This window comes from Protomyctophum bolini, assembly GCF_963924005.1.
Source record: "Protomyctophum bolini genome assembly, chromosome: 10".
NCBI lineage: Eukaryota > Metazoa > Chordata > Actinopteri > Myctophiformes > Myctophidae > Protomyctophum > Protomyctophum bolini.
The window spans coordinates 34,029,192-34,051,108 of record NC_137871.1 but is presented as its reverse complement, the minus strand read 5'-3'; the positions used below and the strand labels follow the sequence as shown (position 1 = coordinate 34,051,108).

General features: G+C 41.7%; 1 protein-coding gene across 1 annotated transcript in view; it reads left to right on the top strand.

The window, feature by feature from the left end:
• pdlim7 (PDZ and LIM domain 7) overlaps window positions 1–19,532 on the top strand; it is a 56,224-nt gene extending 36,692 nt beyond the window's left edge. Inside the window, exons 7-13 of the mRNA XM_080774792.1 lie at window positions 135–171; window positions 7,291–7,343; window positions 7,449–7,686; window positions 9,193–9,373; window positions 10,865–10,985; window positions 15,036–15,151; window positions 15,927–19,532. Coding sequence (XP_080630918.1) covers window positions 135–171; window positions 7,291–7,343; window positions 7,449–7,686; window positions 9,193–9,373; window positions 10,865–10,985; window positions 15,036–15,151; window positions 15,927–16,013 — 833 coding nt within the window. The 3' untranslated portion in view covers window positions 16,014–19,532. The remainder of the gene's footprint in view (window positions 1–134; window positions 172–7,290; window positions 7,344–7,448; window positions 7,687–9,192; window positions 9,374–10,864; window positions 10,986–15,035; window positions 15,152–15,926) is intronic.
• The last annotated feature ends 2,385 nt before the right edge of the window (window positions 19,533–21,917 follow it).

Sequence of the window (21,917 nt, the reverse complement as noted above, 5' to 3'; positions counted from 1 at the left end):
AAGGATCTCTGGCTAGTTGCCCTCTATAATTTAAATAAAAACTGCTTAAATATTTTATAAATAGTAGGAGTTTTTGGCTCATTAGAGGTAATTCAATAAGACGTTCTCATGCGTGTTTCTCCTGGATATCTCAGTGCAGGACCCAGACGATGAAATCCTGAAAAGATCCAGGTAAAAAGGCTTGAAACGAAACCGATAGAGTTTAAGGCTGTTCACAATCACATCCACAACGCTGTCGCGTTTGGTTTGTGCGCCGTGTCGTGCACCGAAAATAGCAGATCTCCAAGCCCACAACGCCATAGATGGAGGGAGCTTGCAGGTGTGCTGTTTTTCGGTGCATTACACGTGTGTGTGTGTGTGTGTGTGTGCGTGCGCCCGCAACTAGATGTACTGTAGATCTGGCATCATAACAAGCCTGTGTGTCGTGACGCTAACGTGCTCTTCTGTTGTTTTCGGAGAGAAAAAAATACTTCAAACTGTGTGTGTGTGTGTGTGTGTGTGTGTGTGCATGCACGTGCTTATGTACCGTACTGCTGTGGTCTAAACTAAGCAACTAAGTGCATTTACTTAAGTACTGTATTTAAGTACAATGTTGAGGTATTTTGACTACTTGAGTAATTTTCAGTACTTTTACATCTTCTCCACTACATCTCAGAGGCAATAATTGTACGTTTACTCCATTACAATTATTTGAACACTTTAGTTACTAGTTACTTTTTGGATTAAGATTATTGTTACAAATTATACATTAACTTCAGCCATATATACTGCCATTTGATAATGGAAGATCTTCAAGCTCACAAATGGGAGCTTGTAGATTGGCTATTTTTAAAAGATGTTTATACATCTTCTACATTTGAACACTTGTGAAATTGGACATTCTGCATAGTGAGTATGCAGTACTGGTACTTTAAGTACTGTACATTTTAAGGCCAATACGTTTGTCCTTTTACTCGAGTAAGTCTGTTTGTGTGTGTTATTATGTAGCGTACTGTAGGTGTAATATGTCACTGCTTTGAATGGAAGCGTGTGTTAGTGTGCAACTTCTACCTTCATCCTTTTTGTATGCTGTCATGCATAAATCTGCTTCATACCTAACCGTCATGCCTTTCAACCTCCCCCTGTTGGATTCAGAGATAACGACTTGAGAGTGTCTGCTCCTTCGTTTTACATTTCAAAACCCGTTTTTAACCTTATTCTGTCTCAGCTTTTTGACCTATTTTGTTTCTTCATAACCCCCCCCCCCCACCCACGCCCTCCCTCCCTCCATCTCGCTCTACATTCTTTCATAACTTCTTGTTAAACTTTTATACTTCATCTTTCATTTCCTGTGTGTGGGTTGTCGTCTTTTGTGGTGTCGCTGTGTCTCACTCCTCCCTTTGCGTGTGGTGTGGTTAGGGAAAAGTTCCTCACGGAGATTCAGAGCCCCCGTTACGCGCGTCTGAGGGACTGGCACCACGAGAGGTCCGCCCGTGCCCTCAATATTAAATCCTGAAGTGTCGACCCTTAAAGAGACGTCACCAGGGACACGGAAGAAAGCCAGCCGCCTGCCCCGAAGCCTGCTAAAGCGATAGCCACCACAACCCACGGCCGACGACAAAATGACAAAAAACAAACACAAAAAAAACGACGACGATAGCCAAACTATCCAATGGCAGATGAAAACAAACTCGCCCGGAGTTACAGAGGAGGGAGAGGGAAGAAGCAAACACCCTCCCCCCACTCGCCAAACCCCTCCCCCCACGCACAATTAATATAAATACTGTAGAAGTAACGCTTGTTTCTCAATGTTAGATGACAAAGCCCAGGGTGGAACCGTGTGTACTGAACCTGATAAGTGGTGATACTGATGATGTGTTATCGCCCTCTGAATGTGTGACGTGATGTTGCCGGGTGCTGAAAGTGTCTGATTTTCTCCCTGAATTTGTTTTGTTGACGTGATGGTGACGGGTGTTTGTCAACACTGCCTGGAACGCCTGCCTGTTGCCCTCCTTTTTCCTGTTTGTCACACTGTTTGCAACTCTGGAGTCGTAGTAACAGCAGGGGGGGGGGGGGGGGGTAGTACCATTCTGTCTTTAAGTGAGGGGGGGGGGGTAGTACCATTCTGTCTTTAAGTGAGGGGGGGGTAGTACCATTATTTTCTGTACTGTTCTGTTCTTGATTCCGCTTTGACTGTGCAGTTCAGACTCCTTCTTTGATCTGTAAGCTCTCTCTCTTTCTCTCTCTCTCATTCTTTTGCTCTCTTTTAAGCCTGCGTTCCTTTTGTTTTTGAGATCTTCATCTTTGACTGTTTTCATTTCTGAGCCATCACCATTTTTAGGCTTTCCCCGCCATTAAGAAAGAGAAAAAATTAAAGGGAAAGATAAATCTGCTAACTTTGTTTTTTCTTCTTCTGTCATTGAAAAATATAAAACATCTGGGGGAAAAAACCAAAACACAAACTCTTTCTTGCGTCTCTCGTCTGTTTTTCCTGTGTCTCTTTTCTTTTCCATTCTTCTTCTATGACGATAAACAAGTTTTTTTTAAAGAGTGAAGCCCGATTCATATTTAATCGTACGCCGGTGCCGAGCGCTGAAAATGTCCGATGTGCAAGCTCACACCGCGGCGCAGATGCGCTGTGTTGTGAGCTTTTATGTCGGCTATTTTTGCAGCGTGCCGCGGCCGTACAATGGAGCATACAGTACGTTAGGCATGACTGAACATCTGACTTTTTTTTTTTGGAGTACAATACAAAACAGTGCTGATGCTTGTTGCATTGCTTTAGTTGAACCATCATAGGCCGGTTAAACGGCATGCAAGCTACCAGGTGTAGCCTACCGTATACAGGCTGTACAGTAAGTGTACATTTTCTCCCAACGCAGAGAGCATATCTGAAGTGAATTAATGGATGCACATATCAATGGTTCATTTCATGACCTGCTGCCATTGAAGCACTGTAGTGGTAGGCATACCGTCCGATGTTCTGAAGCACTGTAGTGGTAGGCATACCGGCCGATGTTCTGAAGCACTGTAGTGGTAGGCATACCGTCCGATGTTCTGAAGCACTGTAGTGGTAGGCATACCGGCCGATGTTCTGAAGCACTGTAGTGTTAGGCATACCGTCCGATGTTCTGAAGCACTGTAGTGGTAGGCATACCGGCCGATGTTCTGAAGCACTGTAGTGGTAGGCATACCGTCCGATGTTCTGAAGCACTGTAGTGGTAGGCATACCGGCCGATGTTCTGAAGCACTGTAGTGTTAGGCATACCGTCCGATGTTCTGAAGCACTGTAGTGGTAGGCATACCGGCCGATGTTCTGAAGCACTGTAGTGGTAGGCATACCGTCCGATGTTCTGAAGCACTGTAGTGGTAGGCATACCGTCCGATGTTCTGAAGCACTGTAGTGGTAGGCATACCGGCCGATGTTCTGAAGCACTGTAGTGGTAGGCATACCGTCCGATGTTCTGAAGCACTGTAGTGGTAGGCATACCATCCGATGTTCTGAAGCACTGTAGTGGTAGGCATACCGTTCGATGTTCTGAAGCACTGTAGTGGTAGGCATACCGGCCGATGTTCTGAAGCACTGTAGTGGTAGGCATACCGGCCGATGTTCTGAAGCACTGTAGTGGTAGGCATACCGGCCGGTGTTCTGAAGCACTGTAGTGGTAGGCATACTGTCCGATGTTCTGAAGCACTGTAGTGGTAGGCATACCGGCCGATGTTCTGAAGCAGTCCAAAGAGAACGTTTGGATAACAGTGGCCGATGGATTCAAGACGTAAATTACAGAGGTGACGCCTGCCAGATAAAAGCTAGTCATTACCTATACAAAAAAATATTCCTGCTATTTATTCAGTAAAATTAATCACACATTATTAAAGGAAATTTATGCATGTGTGATGTCATTAAACTAGCATCCCACCAGTCACCACTAAAACACTACTTAGGAGGTTTTACTGAGGAGGAGGCAAGGAAAAAGGCATGCCTGAATTGATCACTGATAATATGCCAACTGTAGGTGTAAAGAAATGGGTTTTCACATTATTAAGCGAGATACTGAATGAATCTGTGGGTAAATTGGATTCACACTGTATAATTGGGATAAATGTGTGGGCTTCCCATGGATGCTTTGCAGTGATACAACTTTTGTGTGTGTGTGTGTGTGTGTGTGTGTGTGTGTGTGTGTGTGTGTGTGTGTGAGATTTAGAAAGCATACAGTAATTTAAAAAGTAAGAGCTCAGGCTATCCCTCATGCTGTGCTGTATTTAGGAACATCCAAATATAAAGTTGATATCATAAAGACACACACTTCACGTTAACTTTCACAATGTAAAGTAGCTAAAACAGTCTCCGTAGATCTACCCGTGGAGTCGTGTTGTACTCTTGTACAACAAAGTAGGGCATGAATTTACAAAAAGAAAAACCCCATATAAAGAGTTGAAAAGTGGACTTGCCAGGTTTCCGTCCGACAGCATGGATATAGTTAGAATCCTGACGTGCAGGCAGGAAAGCTCTGGGCAGAGGAAGTGCATTCCACCTGGCCTCCGCAGCTATTGCTGGAATGCCAGTAATGGATGGTCCACTGCAGGCCTGCTTTCACCCAGCCAGCGCCTGCTGGACCCTTCCCAAGTATGCAACCTTTTCCCAGGCTGCACCTGTGACTATACGGTACGTTCCCCCGCCGCCGGGCCTTTACTGCTGATAATAACTAATGATTACGCTACACACCTGTGGTTCTCAACGCCGGGTCCTTGAGTGGGCCCCCCTCCCCCCCTCCCCAGCCTAAATGATTGTTAGTTATGGACCCTTACGTTCAGTGGTGGAAAGTAACTAAGTACATTTACTTATGTAGCCTACTCTACCCTTAAAGGGACACTTCACCCCTTTTTCAACCAGAGCTTATTTTTATGATGTTTGGGAGACAAAAAGCACTTTCCTGGGGTTTTTGTGTGGGTAATATGTGTTTTTAGATATTTTAGTATTTCAAAGTGTCCGTGATGTCATGGACACTGGACTCACTTCCTTCCTGGACTACAATTACCATAATGCTTGGTGCATTATTACCCCACCTAGTGGATAGGAGGAGGGCTGTCTTACTGAGACAACGTGTAGTATATGCGCCATTATGCAGGACAGGTGTGTGCATAACATAAGGCTGGAACTGAATGGATCCTTGCAGTTCTGTCACCTATTATTTTAACTAAAGTTTAAAAACAAATCCCATTATTTTAACTAAAGTTAAAATAATAGGATTTTACAGAGTGGATTGGTGTCCCAGAGATACAAATCTAATTGCGTGGTCTTTTAAAGCATATCAAACAGAGTGCAGTCCTTTTGAAATTAAAAAAGGTTGAGAATCACTTGGACTGGAGATGAGCCCTGACGATAACGGTGAGATAGGGTATAAGGGAGGCATGCGAGTGAATCGCAGAATCCTGTAATGTGTGGCCCGTCTCGTTGTCTTGTTTTTCTCCCGCAAACGAGGAGGGATTTCATCAGCCCTTCATTAGTCTATTGTGGATGGCACTTTAGATGATGTAAACACCGGCAGGCCCTAAAGGCAACAGTGTTATTTTCTTCACCGTGATAAGAGTTCTCGGGAGCTGCCTTCTCTCTCTCTTTCTCTCTCTGCCTCCTCAGCTCACAATGGAGGTTGTTTTCATGTGTCAACGAACGGAAGAGTGCGACTCGCTGTGATGCTCGCTGTGGGTAACACGCTCTCAGAGAAGGTTGACGCACAGTGGCAGCAACAACCGCTAGATTAATCAAAAGTTTTGCACCAATACGGGGTGTGCGGGAACCCAACTTTTCTTCACTCACAGTAGAAAGCCTAATTCCGTACAGCGCGGTGTCGCTCGCCAAAAACTGAAATGATCTCAGAATAGACTATTTTTTGGCAAGCGCTACCCCCGGTGTGATGGAGTTAACGTGCCGTGGCCTGCCCTTTCCCAAGGCTGAAGAATATTGGTATCTGGGGGGAAAGTCAAAGTAATCGAGTGCCTTTACTCAATTACTATACTTAATTTTGAGTACAATTGTTTTGTTTTCTCTTTTTTTAAAGTACAATGTACATTTTTAAATACTTTATACTTCTACTCCACTACATCTCAGAGGCAAATATTGTGCAGTTATGAAAAACTTTAGGTTACCTGTTGGCAGATATGCATATTATTAAAACATCAACCTATTAACCTTTATTTAATCCCTATTGATTTTATACTTTCGAAGTACAGTACAACTTTGAATTTCTCTCCCCTTGTCACCCATATATGGAGACTAGGTTGGTGGAGGGTGTGTAGAGCCCAGGATCACATTAGATGATTGACACAGGTGAAAAATGGGTTACAAAATCGTGGGATAAAAAAAATAAAAAAAACAAGGTTTCTTTCATTAGAGAAATACAGTTTTTGTTGCAGAGGCTCACACACAAGCGCACAATTCAAGTGGAAAGAAAAATACCTTATTTCACGTGCTAGTTCTATACATAGAACATGATTAAAATAATTAACTGACGCCTTTCAGCATCTGGCCTTCTTCAGAACCATAATAAGCTGCTATGCTGTGCTATTAGTTGGAATTACTGATTGATATTTTTTTATTAATTGTCACACAAAGTCATGAAAACACGCTGCTGGGTCAAATTGCGCTAATTAGGAAAAACCTAATTATAATTGCTTTAATTAGAGTGATTTTAATGCAGTGAATGTAATCATTTTATTTGACTTTTTTCTATTTTATTTTTTTGGTCACAAAAACTCAAAAGCAACACACACTCAACTCACTCTGGATCAAATATTTCAACTACATACTTTCATCTGATGATAGTTCTGCACATCCTTAAAGCAGTGGTTCTCAAAGTGGGGTCCGGGGACCCCCGGTTAACATAGCTAAATCAGTTTAAATTGGTTTAACATTTTTAACTCTATATACATTGGCTATTTGAAAATAGCAGATCAACAAGCTTACAGATCAGCTATTTCTGATTACAAAGATTAACATTGGAATAATTTGGACAATTGTTTTGTATCTATGAAATCAATCAAAATTTGTGCCGTGGCCAAATGCACAATATATTCGTTTGACATGAAAAGGACCCCAACCAATATACCCCCACCTTTTTGTCAAAGTTATCATTGTTTTAATATACTGTTGTCGCTGGAGAAAATAATGATTTATGAACAATATTCAACATTAATAAATTGTTAACCGCCTAATGATGATTGAACCACCTATTGAGGTAAGTTTATGTAACATTTTAAAGACAGACTGTTGTCAGTCACCATGGTTACTCAGGTGTGTTTTTCTGTCCACAGTGTCGAGTCGACTCTTTCACCTGGCAAACTACAGGCAGAAGATAAACCTGATGGTAGGTGTCTGCCAGGGGTTGGAAAAGTACATTTACATAAGCTATAATAAAAAGATGGTTATGTCCGACAGCAACAACATCCATTTTGTACATGTCCTGTCTCAGGTTCTAAGACCCCGGCCACTGAGTCATCGGGGCCGGCCTGCAGACCACCGTGGGTGACGGACCCGGGCTTTGCGGACCGATACCGGCCAGACAAGACCAGCACGGTGCTGACCCAGCACCAGCAGCCCGTCCAGCCCACCCCCATGCAGAACCGCAGCTCCATCATGCAGGCAGCGCAGCAGGCACCCGAAGACAGCGGAAGGACCCCGCTGTGTGGCGCCTGCAACAAAATAATCAGGTAAGGAGTGGTCTCTGTGGGGAAAGGGGGAGTTACCCCGGTCAATCCTGGCTGATGCCCTGCTCTGGTTCCATGGGGGTCCACAGCGAAGTGAGATGATGTAACAGATGCAACCTGATGCCTTGCTCTGGTTCCATGGGGGTCCACAGCGAAGTGAGATGATGTAACAGATGCAACACCTCCCCCTGACCAGCCGGGGCGCCTGATGGAGGGAAAGGAACCGCACGGTCGGAATAACGTGTTCCTTCCACGCGGACTCCTCATGCATAGAAGGAAGCATGAGGTCAGTCCGCTGCCCGCCCAAGTTGGCAGAGGAAGTGTAGCGCCCAGGATAATTAGATAATTGACACTGGGTAAAAAAAAAGGGGTTGCAAAAACCGTGGGATAAATTATTTAAAAAAGTAACAGCCGGGAATCGAACCTGGGTCTCCCACATGGAAAGTCAACAGCTTAACCACTAAGTCAAAGGCAATTGCCTATAGCTCAGGAGAGATATTAGACTTTTGAGGCCATCAGGCTGAGGCTGTGAGACCCTCTGCTACAATGATAAAGAATCAAAATCAGCTTAACCTCTTTAACTCCATTTTCATCGGCTATACATGCTGTAAACTTTGTAGATCTCTTGTTTGTGTGTGCTACTTTTGAAATTGGGATTGTATGTTGTTATTACAAACACAGAAGATGTCTCCAAGGAATGTCTCCATTTTTATTTGTTCATATTTTTTGTTTACTTTGCACTTTAGCTGCGTATTGTTTACTCATGTGTGTCTTTGTTGGATGTGACATTTCCATTACAACTGCTGTTGTTTCCCCCTGACTGGAGTGGAAAACCCTGTTTCAGACTTACTCGGTCGTTCGTGTGTGTGTGTGTGTGCGTGTGTGCGTGTGTGCGTGTGTGCATGTGTGCGTGTGTGTGTGTGTGTGTGTGTGTGCGCGCCTGCTATATTCGGCTTTGGTTTAGGGTTAACGATGACAAAAGGTAAAAATGGCATTCATAACATTGCTATCCTACAATATTCATGTCCTCACAAATAAAGCATTGCGTTCATGCAGGAGTCGCACACGCCTCCGCTGTAATCAGCTGTCATTATTCTGGAAAGGAAGAGGGAGGTGGTTATAAACATCCACCGCATATAGTTCAGTGTCTTGCATTACTGAAACATTTAAACTGAATGCTAAACTGAAATCCATGTGTGCCTCTTAAGTGAACTGAAATTCAATGCTTGTTGTATGGCTTAATGTTAAACTGTATACAGTACGTGTTTGAGTCTTGTATACCTGTATTGCATAGCATTCCCTGATTTTGCTTAGCAAAAGTTCCGGGAACATTTTAAGATTAGGAAGCCATTAATGGTTTAAGATTAGGAAGCCATTAATGGCTTAACTGTATTCCATTTGTTGCAATAAATGCTGACTCCTTTACGACACGAGTGATCCTGACTGAAGTATAGTAGTAAGAGTGTGTGTGTGTGTGTGTGTGTGTGTGTGTGTGTGTGTTCTGTCCAGGGGCCGGTACCTGGTAGCGCTGGGGCGTTCTTGGCACCCAGAGGAGTTCACATGCTCTCAGTGCAAGGTGGTCCTGGAGGAGGGGGGCTTCTTCGAGGAGAGAGGCTCCGTGTTCTGCACTAAGTGTTACGATAACCGCTACGCGCCCAACTGTGACAAGTGCAAAAAGAAGATCGCAGGGGTACGTGCACTGCACACACTCTAACTCCAACATCAAGGCGGTAGCCGTAAACAAGAATGTGTTCTTGATCCTGCTTGAAATTAAAGGTTAAATAGAAATGATACGAATAAAAAGAGTGCCAACACTAGGCAAGACATTTACCAGATTCAGACAGAGGCTGTTAGCTCGAAGAAGTACTCTGCTTTTCTATTACTTGACTAAAGGTAGCAGTACCAACATGTAGAAATGACTACTGTTAAAGTAGTCTTGTATTCTAAACTTTGAAAACTAAAGTATTGTAAAATATATAAATATAAATATAAATCTACAAAGTAACTTGTAACTAATGTCAAATAATTATAGTGGACTAAAACGTACAATATTTGACTCTGAGATGCAGTGTCGTAAAAGTGTTGTATCAATAAATACCGTACTTACTAAAAGTAAAAGCACCTCGAAATTGATTTACTGTAAGTACTGCACTTGAGTAAATGTACTTAGTTACCTTCCGCCTACTGGATTTAGATCCAGATTCACTTCTTGGCCTGTTGGAAGACAGTGCTCTGTCCATGTTTGCTTTGCTGTTATCCGAGTAGCTCCATAAAACAAAACGAACACGGAACAAGGGATATGAAATGGGTTGTAAGCGATGCTCACTCGTAATTCACAGCCTGTCTCAGACTTATGCCTCCCGTTCACCAGAGGATAATTGAACAACTAAAGTCTTGACAAGCTCTCGCATTTAACAACAATCTACCATAAGTCATGGGCTTTTAGTCCTGCGGGTGCCTGGCGTTCGTTTAAGACCGAGGCTGTCACGCTGCTTCACACATTATCCAAAAGGATTCTTTAGGACAAGTGCTTCTCATCGTGGGGTCGAGAACCCACCAGGGGTCCTTGGAGGGGTTCCAGGGGGTCCCTAGCAACATTAGTTCATCTAGCATCACAATCCGTTTAACCACTTTAACCCTATATACATTGGCTATTTTCAACAAATCTTGAAAGAATGTGAAACAAATCGAAATATTTTAACAACACAAAGTTTGTATGGGTGTCCATGGCCCCAAATATTTTCAAACGGGAGTCTGTGGCCATTAAAAGACGATGACAACATAAACAAACCACGAGTCGGCTCCATTTATGGGCACAAAGTATTGCATGCCCATGATATGGTCATAGAAGGGATACTTGTTCAACACATACTGAACAGCTGTCGACTACATACATTCATCTGAACTCTTTAGTCCCGGTTCAAAGGTTTGGGATGATCAGTTCAGATGAGACCGTTCTGACTGAGTTTGTGACTGAACAAGTGTCAATGCCACGCACCCGCTGATGTTAAGACCGTCGTGATTTCCCTCTGACTTTGGAAATTTGTACGACACTTTAAATCACTTCAAATCTCTCACCAGAAGTAAGGCTGGCATAAGTTTTGTTAAGACCCCCGTGTCTGCATGCAGGGTCTCTGTTCCTGTAAATTAAGCAATTCACACCCTTTCCTCCAACTCGCAGGAGATCATGCACGCCCTCAAGATGACCTACCATGTTCAGTGTTTCAAGTGTTCCGCCTGTAAGACTCCCATCAGGAACCAAGCTTTTTACATGGAGGAGGGCGAGCCCTACTGCGAGAGAGGTGAGCGAGGCGCTCTGCGTTTCATCAAGGAACATGACTGACGCTCACGCACACACACACACACACGCACGCACGCACGCACGCACGCACGTGCACACACACGTACACACGTATGCACACACACGTATGCACACACACATGCACGCACATGCACACACACGTACACACGTATGCACACACACGTATGCACACACACATGCACGCACGCGCGCACACACACACATACACACCACCTCTATATGCGTCTCGATATATTCAGTTGGCTCCGGTGCATTCTTTCTTCCTATTCCCCCTCCCCTCTCCCCCGACACGGTCGAGGCAGATGGCCGCCCACCCTAGAGTCGGGTTTTTCGTTACTATTGTCACAATAATGCTTGCTCTGGGTGGATCTTTGTTGGTTGTAAAGTGTCTTGAAACAACTTGTTGTGATTTGACACTTTAATAAAATTGAATTGAACACTAATTTTGCCGGAAGTGCATCAAAATAAGAGCTCCGGGGTGCCAGAGTAGTCGCCAGAGTAGTGATCGATTTTACTCTGAAAGCCATGAACCGGAAACACGTTCTTAAAAAAGTTGACTTGACAAAGTGACCTCACAATCCCCGATCATCTTAATATATTTATATACGCTCCAAAAAGCGTTCATATTTTGCGGGAGAGACGGATGAGGAGCAGAAATGAAGCGCCAGCATATCGATCCTTTCAACACCACGGAGAGCGCCCTGGATGAGGAGATGCGAGTCATTCTTTCCGCCGCGCTAACATGGGAGTCAATGACAAGCTAATAGTTGCACAGAGCGTTAGCATACGGCAAGTGAAAAGCGAAATGCCAAAAAAAAAAATAGGAATAATTCTGAATATTCTTATCTCGCCCCGTGTCGTTTGGACGTCGCTAGGACGTCTACAAACGTCTTTAGAATCAGTCGGTTGTATTCCTTATGACGTTTCCAGACGTATTATGTACAGAATGTGTTAAAGATGCAATAAACATGTGACCACTAGATGTTGCAAAAAACAAAACAAAAAAGCAAAAACAAACGTCACAGAACGGTGCTTGCCTGGTGAGCATGCGCTGTATAGCCAGTCGGCCGTGCACTGCCTTGTTCCACTTTCCATTTGTTTGTTATCCACACTGATGATAGTTCTAATCAAACTATTAGTAATGATCCAACGTAGCATCATCGCTGTGCATGGTCTTTAGTCCGCCATGAATTTGTGGCATTTCCCCACAGTCCATCAAGACGTTAGGATGTTTACGTCTCGTATATTCCACTGGTTCCAAAACGTAGAGTCTGGGGACCACCAGGGGGTCCAAATGGACCCTTACGGCTCTGTAACTGAGAGAGTGTTGTACAAAAATATGGATGGGCCAGTTTGAAATGGGATAGCATTAGTACGCAGTACGTCACTCTCAGAGTTACTGAGGATTTCACAGTGCAGATTAGGTTCCCAGAGATTAAAAACATGGTACTGAAAGTCCATGGCTTAATGCATATCAAACTGCTAGTCAATCCGTGAAATGAAAACAAGTTGAGAAGAAATGAAAAGAAGTTGAGAATTACTGCTCTAGTCTCTTCTTTTTTTTGCCCCAGCCAACACACGTGAGCTTGTAGATCGGCTATTTTCAAATGGCCGAAATGTATATAGGGCTGAAGTGGTTAATGTATGTTTTTTATTAAATCTACAAAGTAACTAGTAACTAAAGTGTTCAAATAAATGGAGTGGAGTAAAAAGTACAATATTTGGATCTGAGATTTAGTGAAGTAGAAGTAAAAGTATTGGAAAGTACCTCAAAATTGTACAGCGCTTAAGTAAATGTACTTAGTTACTTTCCACCACTGTGTCCCTCGCCGATGCGGCTCACAAATGGATTGCTGCTTTTATCAGAGGCTAAGCTAGAAAACCTGAGCACTCTCCTCTCCACGAGTATAAAGCCTGGAGTGTTGATAAACATTGTGCTGTCTCAGCATCTCTCTCTTCTCTGCTCCGCTCTCGAGTATCAGCGTTATAGCTTGACCCCCCCCCCCACACACACACACACACACACACACACACACACACACACACACACACACACACACACACACACACACCCAACACAAGTCTGTGTAATGAAAAAAACTGGCACAATCCAGTTAAGTATCTAGAGCAATTTCCCCTTATCCTAATCCGTCCTCTCCGCTCGGGGAGCGCTGCTGAAGTAATTCCCTTTTCTCTTCACCATTGATGAGAGAGTGTTGCATCAACACTCCACGTTTTGCTGGAGCTTACGTGAGCCTCCTTTTTCTTCCTGCATCTTCATTACCTCACACACACACACACACACACACACACACACACACACACACACACGCGCGCTGACTGTATGACTGTATGTCTACATACTTTTTTTCTCGCATTTTTTTAAAACTTAAGTAAAAGCAATAATGCTACAATAAATAAATAAAAGTAAAATGCCTGTATTATTATTATTAATAATTTAATTTTACTTGAATGAACGTTTTAGGTGTCAATATATGCTTACAGAACCAAAGTGAACATAAAAATTGGTCAAATATTTTCAAAAATGGCAGATCTACAAGCTTGTAGATAGGCTGTTTTTGAATAGGTCTAAAATAGGTCTAAAGTGGTTAATGTATGTTCTGTATCGGTAATCTAAATCAGCAAATAAAGTAACTAGTTACACTTAAAGATGTCAGATAATTGTAGTGGAGTAAAATAAGTAATTAAGGGACCAAGAAGACACGCAGTGACTTTGGTCACTTCTTGTATTTGTGTTTTTTTTTCTTCTTCTTCTCCTTCTTCCGCCAAAAATAGCTGTTCTGACTGAACCGTGCAGTCGCTTTTTACGAAACTCGGTACTCTGGTAGAGGGCCATGCCAAACGGTGACCATGTGAAGCCCATGACCATTGGCCAAATGGTGGCGCTATAGCACTGAAAATGCAAACTTTGAACGTGCATATCTCATGAACCGTTTGACCGCTGGCAATTACACTTTGATACACATATTTGTCTCCTCATGGCGAACAACTTTCGTATTCTGACTTTTGACCTCTGACCTTTAGATTACCCACCATTTTGAATTATATGAAAACCATTTAAAATCTATCTCCTCCCAGAATCTTTGATCAAAATGTACAAAAACGTCTACACTTGAACTTTGGACTTAAACGAACAGAAAATCGTAACAGATTTCTTTTAAGTGAAAAAATGAAGTTTTTATGAGCCAACGAAAATGCTGTTTTGTGAAACCTCTCATGCAACTAATACGTCTTCCAAATACGGTTGGCAGCTAATACCTATACTGCATGATGTTATTGTATAGAATGAGTCAACTGACAGTGTCTGCTTAGCTCAGTCGGTAGAGCTCTTACCTTTGGACCACAGGGTCACTGGTTCAAATCGGGGTAGCGGCTACTCTGCCTGTGATTCTTATTTGTGCATATCTATCTCTCTCTCTCTCTCTCTCTCTCTCTCTATCTATCACTAGGACATGACATCACACTTATAGAGATAATAGTAACTGTAATAGAGTAATAAGTCTAATAGTGTAATAAGTGTATTTAGTGTAATAGTGTAATAGTAGTGTAATAGTGTAATAGTGTAATATTGTAATAAGTATATTAGTGTAATAGTATAATAGTAGTGTAATAGTGTAATAAGTCTAATAGTTTAATAACCCCCTCTCTCTCCCTCTCCCCCCTCTCTCTCTCTCTCGCCACCCCTCTCTCTACCCCCCGCTCTCTCTCTCTCTCTCTCTCAACCCCCCCCTCTCTCTCTCTCTCTCTCTCTCTCCACCCCCCTCTCTCTGTCTCTCTCTCTCTCTCTCTCTCCACCCCCCCTTCTCTCTCCCTCTCTCTCTCTCTCCACCCCCCCTCTCTCTCTCCCTCTCCTTGGTCCCGCCTTATCGCTGCTTGCAGCTATATTAATATGTTTGAGTTTGACTTGAGTTGTGATGGAGAAGTATATGAAGTGGAGTTAAGTAAAAAAAAAAAGTATCTCAAAATTGTAATTACAGTCATTGTTTTATCCCTCTCTCTCCCCCTCCAGACTATGAAAAGATGTTTGGTACCAAGTGCCACGGCTGTGACTTTAAGATTGATGCTGGGGACCGCTTCTTGGAGGCTTTAGGCTACAGCTGGCATGACACATGCTTCGTCTGCGCTGTAAGTCATTCTCATTCACACCTCTTCTTCCCATGGTGGAAGCAAGGCAACGCTTTTTGCTTTTTCATTATGCTGTAGTTTAGTTTTAGTAGTTTTTTATTTTTGTGACCATGCTTAGTTTTAGTTCAGTATTTATTAGATTTAGTGTTAGTTTTTAGTTTATTTTTTCCATACTTTGGATTATTTGTCAGATGCAGGATTCAAAAAGCTCAGAGTAAATAGGCCTATTGTGTAATAAAAACTCGACAAAGGATACAATTTAAAAATCTATATATAATCAGTTGCTATTGGTAACGAGAAACTAAGATAATTTTGCCTATAACTTCAGTTTGTTTTAGTTAGTTTTGTAAACACTTGGTTTGTGTTATTTCGTTAGTTTTCGTTAACTGTAATAAACTTGCCTGGAAGAGAGAGAAGCTCCTGCTCTATAAATTAGGTGTCTCTCTCTCTCTCTCTCTCTCTCTCTCTCGTTCTTTCTTTCTTTCGCTCTCCTCTCCTGTCTTATTTCTCCCTCTGTTGCTGCTCTCTCTGTCTCTCCCTGTCACTCTAGTTTGTCTTCTCCTGTCAAGCTGTCACCTGCAGGCTCTCCTTTCTCTCTGTTTATGTTATTTTCTTCTGTCCATGGAGGACAGTAGTGGAAATAAAGTCAGAATAATAAATAATGTGCAGCAGCTGTTCGCCCGTAACCTTCCACACCTTGCGCCCATGAGATTCGAGCGAGCGTAACCCTCTGTCTCTGTCCTCTGTGCCCTCTTCTTCTCTTTCATCACCGCAGCTCTGCCAGATCAACCTGGAGGGAAAGACGTTCTATTCCAAGAAGGATAAGCCACTGTGTAAAGGCCATGCCTTTGCTCCCGTCTGAGTAGAGGGAGGGACCAAGAGATCACCCATAGAAGAGGAACCCCTTTTTTATTTCAACACTTTACACTCCTCTGGCATGCCAGTGTCAATCTTCCGCTCCTCTCCCTCTCCCCTCCCCTCTCCAAAACCACACACATCCTACCATTCCATTGCCTGGGCTGTGGTGTGTTCACATGCAAAGACTTGTTGCCAGACCAAACCCTGCTGTTATAGGACACAGACCGCGTTGTCACCAAACCATTAATGTCTCACCCACCTTCAGTGGTGGATTGACTAAGTATGTTTACTCAAATACTGTGCTTAAGTACATTTCTCAAGTTTTATTTTGTTTTTGGAAACTCATGACTTTCACTCTACACGCTACATTTCACATACAAATTGTACTTTTGACTTCACTACATTGCCAGGAAGAGACTGTTGGGACCCAAATGTGCTACAAATATACGATAAATGAATAACCACTGAAGCCCTACTTTAAATATCGTACAAAATGGCAGATCTACAAGCTCACAATGTGTCACGACTAGTACTGTGGGGGTGCAGACTTAATTTAGACTAGTCATTGGTTAGACATGGGTTAAGGTTAGGTTTAGGTGTGCTGCCCCGTGTGGGGTGCATACTTAGTTTAGACTAGTCATTGGTTAGACATGGGTTAAGGTTAGGTTTAGGTGTGCTGCCCCGGCGTATATCTATTCTACGTCTGAGCATAGACATGGTAACGCCCCGCCTGCCTCTGATTGGCCTACCGACACTGCCCGTCTTGCCTGTCCTCCGAGATGCAAGGGTACTCCGTGGTGGGAAATAATAATATAAAGTACAAGAGAATGACAACACACAACAGTAACTTGTAACTTAAATTTTTGTAGAAGAGGCAAACTAATATTGTTTGTGCCGTTTGCTTTGATTGAATAATTTGAACACATAGGCCTGTACTATGATTTGATTTGGCTGTGTTCTAAATTAAAGTGATAGTGTTGATTATCGTGTATTAATGTAATTATAGTAAACTAATACTGTTATACTAAAAAAGATAAAGGGAAAAGAGACCTTTTTACAGTACAATAATGTTTCGACTTTACACATGTATACAAATAAACAGGCCAACGGCATAAACAATATAGAAATAAAAGTTACTGTGCCGCATGCCAAGTTGTCATTCTCTTGTATTATATATCGTACTTATATCGTATTATTTATTTATTTCCCACCACGGAGTAACCTCGCACAGCAGACTATCCAGCATGTATCTTCCACCTCGGAGACACTGTGTCGGTAGGCCAATCAGAGGCAGGCGGGGCATTACCATGTCTATTCTCGGACGTAGAAAAGATATATGCGGTGCCCCCTGGGAGGTTAGGTTTATGGTGAGGGTTTGAGATAGGTTGTAGTTGTAAGACTAATGACTGGTCTAACCAATGACTAGTCTAAACAAAACACTGTCTAAACTAAGTACTGCACCTGTACTGTGCGGTGCCTCGTGCTGTGAGCTTGTAGATCTACTATTTTCACTATTATATTTCTGAAAATCTCTGAAAATTAATTTTTTTTTTTCCTATCTTTTTAAATGTTCTAAATTTCAAGACAGAAAGGCATTGATCTTAAAAAGGAATATGTACTTTTATATTTTGTGCTTTTGAATATTTGAGTATTAACTTTCCCACAAGTGATTATGGCCAACCACAGCGTTTTGAAATGGAAGCCATGGTCGACGAGTCATTTCAAAGTCATCAAGTGTCCAAAACTGTTACTTTTCAGGATTCCAAAGTACCAGTGATACGTGTGTGTTGTAGTATGATCAAGTATAGGGCATTCATTTATGAACAAATGCAAAACACAAAAAGTGTTTTTGTAATCTTTCTTATTTACCCTAAAAACCTGAACTTTTAACATTCAGATTTTCTGTGGCCTGGGGTTTTCTGGCTCAAACAAGTGCTGCTTTGTGATGTCACAGCCTGCAAATCCCATATATGTCGATGGGATTTGCCAGCAGATGTCACTGTTTTCACTTTTTATTGCAGCTCAAAAGGCTTCCAAACCCCAGATAAAACTCCAGACCACAGACAATACATTGACACGAAAATGCGGAGTCACCACCCCCAGGGTAAGTTGTGATTTGCTCTCGTTCAATTTGCGGCATTTCCAAAACAATATTGCGCAGAGTAGCGATTATCAAACGTATTTGCAATGCCATACGTTGAAAGATCTGTTGCCCGTGGACAAGGCACGTTACCTCCGCAAGTTAGATATTATCGGCATAGATGTTTGTCCGTATGTGATTAAGGATTGGAAAAAGTTGGATTGGCAGCCATAGAAAATTCTGCCAGGGTAAAAAGACCGGATGTGACGTTTTTGGGCGTTCCTGTCTTGTTTCGTGTCAGTGTATCCACTGAATGTTCAAAGTTCAGGTTTTTTGGGTGTAATTGATGAAACCTTTAAAACATTGGGTTTTGAGGTTTCTGCCCCGACAAACGCGAAATATATTTGTTTTCCTGTTGTGGCTTGTTGGGTTAGTAAGTCCTTTATTTCCTCTTAACTGTGTGTTTATTGCGATGCTATTGAGCGTTGAAAATGTCACTTCAGCTCTGCTGGGTTTTTGGGTCTTAATTGTTTGTACGGTCAAAATGTCAACGTCTGCTCCTTATTCTCGTTCACTTTGCAGTAATTACCCTTTAAGTTCAGCAAGTCGTTTAGTCTGGTAATCGTTAAGAATTATTACTGTAACGATCCACCGCCCTGACATGCTTCTTACTTGTTACTGCAGTACTTGTTTGTAATTGGTAGTTGGTAATGAGAAACCAGTCGAGTAGAAAGGCTGTCTTTAAAAATAGCAGATGTACAAGCTCGCAGTGCGGCACTATGTAGCGTGTTTTGAGTGAGCTTGTATATCTGCTATTTTTGAATAGCAAACGCAGAAATCAAAAATGACACGGATGCTTTCCGGGGTTTAATGGGTTTTTCAGTTCCACCATGCACCCATGTTTTGATGATGGAAGTCCCCCTCTCCCCCCCCCCCCCTCCCCCCAGTACGTATAGAGAGGCTAAACTTGTTTGGCAGAGCATACATTCGTACGCACATACCTGCATACATACAGTACAAACGACATCCATACTGGGGGATTGGGGGACATAATGGACAAAGGCTGTTAAAAAAATGAAACAAATTTGACCATGAAATTGTGAATTGCGAGTATATTTGTGTTGGTTTTAAGGTGTGCCTGTATGTTGTTGCTATGGAACATGGTGGTTTAATACTAGATGGCGATGTAACATCACTGTGTTGGAGCACTGCCGAGGGAGAAGATGCTTTTTGGATTTCAACCCAACACTGATTTTTTTAATGACTGATATTCTTGGATTTATTTCTCCATGTTATAAGCACCTGCTTGTGATACAGGAGGATTTTGATACAGATTTGTATGTTTCTTTTTTTATATATATAAAAGTATAGTATATCAAGTGCCTTTAATAAAAGCTTTACATCTGTAACAAGCTTTGCAACATTAAAAACCTGCTGAATTCACTGTGTTCATTAGATTTTTTGTTTCTAGCCCGTTTGTATATGATATTGAAAAATGAAAGATACTTAGATGTCTGTCTGTCCATCAGTTATACAGACAGAAAGCTTAAGATGGTGTGGATTTATCAATCTTTGTCTTTGTCCATGTTATGTCTCATTTGCGTGAGACATCAATATAGCTATAGCCCATATCGTACGGCATACTATAGCGCAGTTTTTCATCATTTTTGAAGATTTGAAAAAAATGACGAAATGACAAAAACGATGGGTTATAGCCCATGTTTTTTGAAATTTTGAAAAAAAAAGTTATCCTCGTTTCTCATCATTTTGGACCGTGGGCTATAGCCCATATCGTACGGCATACTATAGCGCGCAGTTTTTCATCATTTTTGAAGATTTGAAAAAAATGACGAAATGACAAAAACGATGGGTTATAGCCCATGTTTTTTGAAATTTTGAAAAAAAAAGTTATCCTCGTTTCTCATCATTTTGGACCATGGGCTATAGCCCATATCGTACGGCATACTATAGCGCACCGTTTTTCATCCTTTTTGAGGATTTGAAAAAAATTACGAAATGACAAAAACGATGGGTTATAGCCCATGTTTTTTGAAATTTTGAAAAAAAAAGTTAGCCTCGTTTCTCATCATTTTGGACCGTGGGCTATAGCCCATGTCGTACGGCATACTATAGCGCGCAGTTTTTCATCATTTTTGAAGATTTGAAAAAAATGACGAAATGACAAAAACGATGGGTTATAGCCCATGTTTTTTGAAATTTTGAAAAAAAAAGTTATCCTCGTTTCTCATCATTTTGGACCATGGGCTATAGCCCATATCGTACGGCATACTATAGCGCACCGTTTTTCATCCTTTTTGAGGATTTGAAAAAAATGACGAAATGACAAAAACGATGGGTTATAGCCCATGTTTTTTGAAATTTTGAAAAAAAAAGTTAGCCTCGTTTCTCATCATTTTGGACCGTGGGCTATAGCCCATATCGTACGGCATACTATAGCGCGCAGTTTTTCATCATTTTTGAAGATTTGAAAAAAATGACGAAATGACAAAAACGATGGGTTATATCCCATGTTTTTTGAAATTTTGAAAAAAAAACTTATCCTCGTTTCTCATCATTTTGGACCATGGGCTATAGCCCATATCATACGGCATACTATAGCGCACCGTTTTTCATCCTTTTTGAGGATTTCAAAAAAATGACGAAATGACAAAAACGATGGGTTATAGCCCATGTTTTTTGAAATTTTGAAAAAAAAAGTTAGCCTCGTTTCTCATCATTTTGGACCGTGGGCTATAGCCCATATCGTACGGCATACTATAGCGCGCAGTTTTTGAAGATTTGAAAAAAATGACGAAATGACAAAAACGATGGGTTATAGCCCATGTTTTTTGAAATTTTGAAAAAAAAAGTTATCCTCGTTTCTCATCATTTTGGACCATGGGCTATAGCCCATATCGTACGGCATACTATAGCGCACCGTTTTTCATCCTTTTTGAGGATTTGAAAAAAATGACGAAATGACAAAAACGATGGGTTATAGCCCATGTTTTTTGAAATTTTGAAAAAAAAAGTTAGCCTCGTTTCTCATCATTTTGGACCGTGGGCTATAGCCCATATCGTACGGCATACTATAGCGCGCAGTTTTTCATCATTTTTGAAGATTTGAAAAAAATGACGAAATGACAAAAACGATGGGTTATAGCCCATGTTTTTTGAAATTTTGAAAAAAAAAGTTATCCTCGTTTCTCATCATTTTGGACCATGGGCTATAGCCCATATCGTACGGCATACTATAGCGCACCGTTTTTCATCCTTTTTGAGGATTTCAAAAAAATGACGAAATGACAAAAACGATGGGTTATAGCCCATGTTTTTTGAAATTTTGAAAAAAAAAGTTAGCCTCGTTTCTCATCATTTTGGACCGTGGGCTATAGCCCATATCGTACGGCATACTATAGCGCGCAGTTTTTCATCATTTTTGAAGATTTGAAAAAAATGACGAAATGACAAAAACGATGGGTTATAGCCCATGTTTTTTGAAATTTTGAAAAAAAAAGTTAGCCTCGTTTCTCATCATTTTGGACCGTGGGCTATAGCCCATATCGTACGGCATACTATAGCGCGCAGTTTTTCATCATTTTTGAAGATTTGAAAAAAATGACGAAATGACAAAAACGATGGGTTATAGCCCATGTTTTTTGAAATTTTGAAAAAAAAAGTTAGCCTCGTTTCTCATCATTTTGGACCGTGGGCTATAGCCCATATCGTACGGCATACTATAGCGCACCGTTTTTCATCATTTTTGAGGATTTGAAAAAAATGAAAAAATGAAAAAAACGATGGGTTATAGCCCATGTTTTTTGAAAT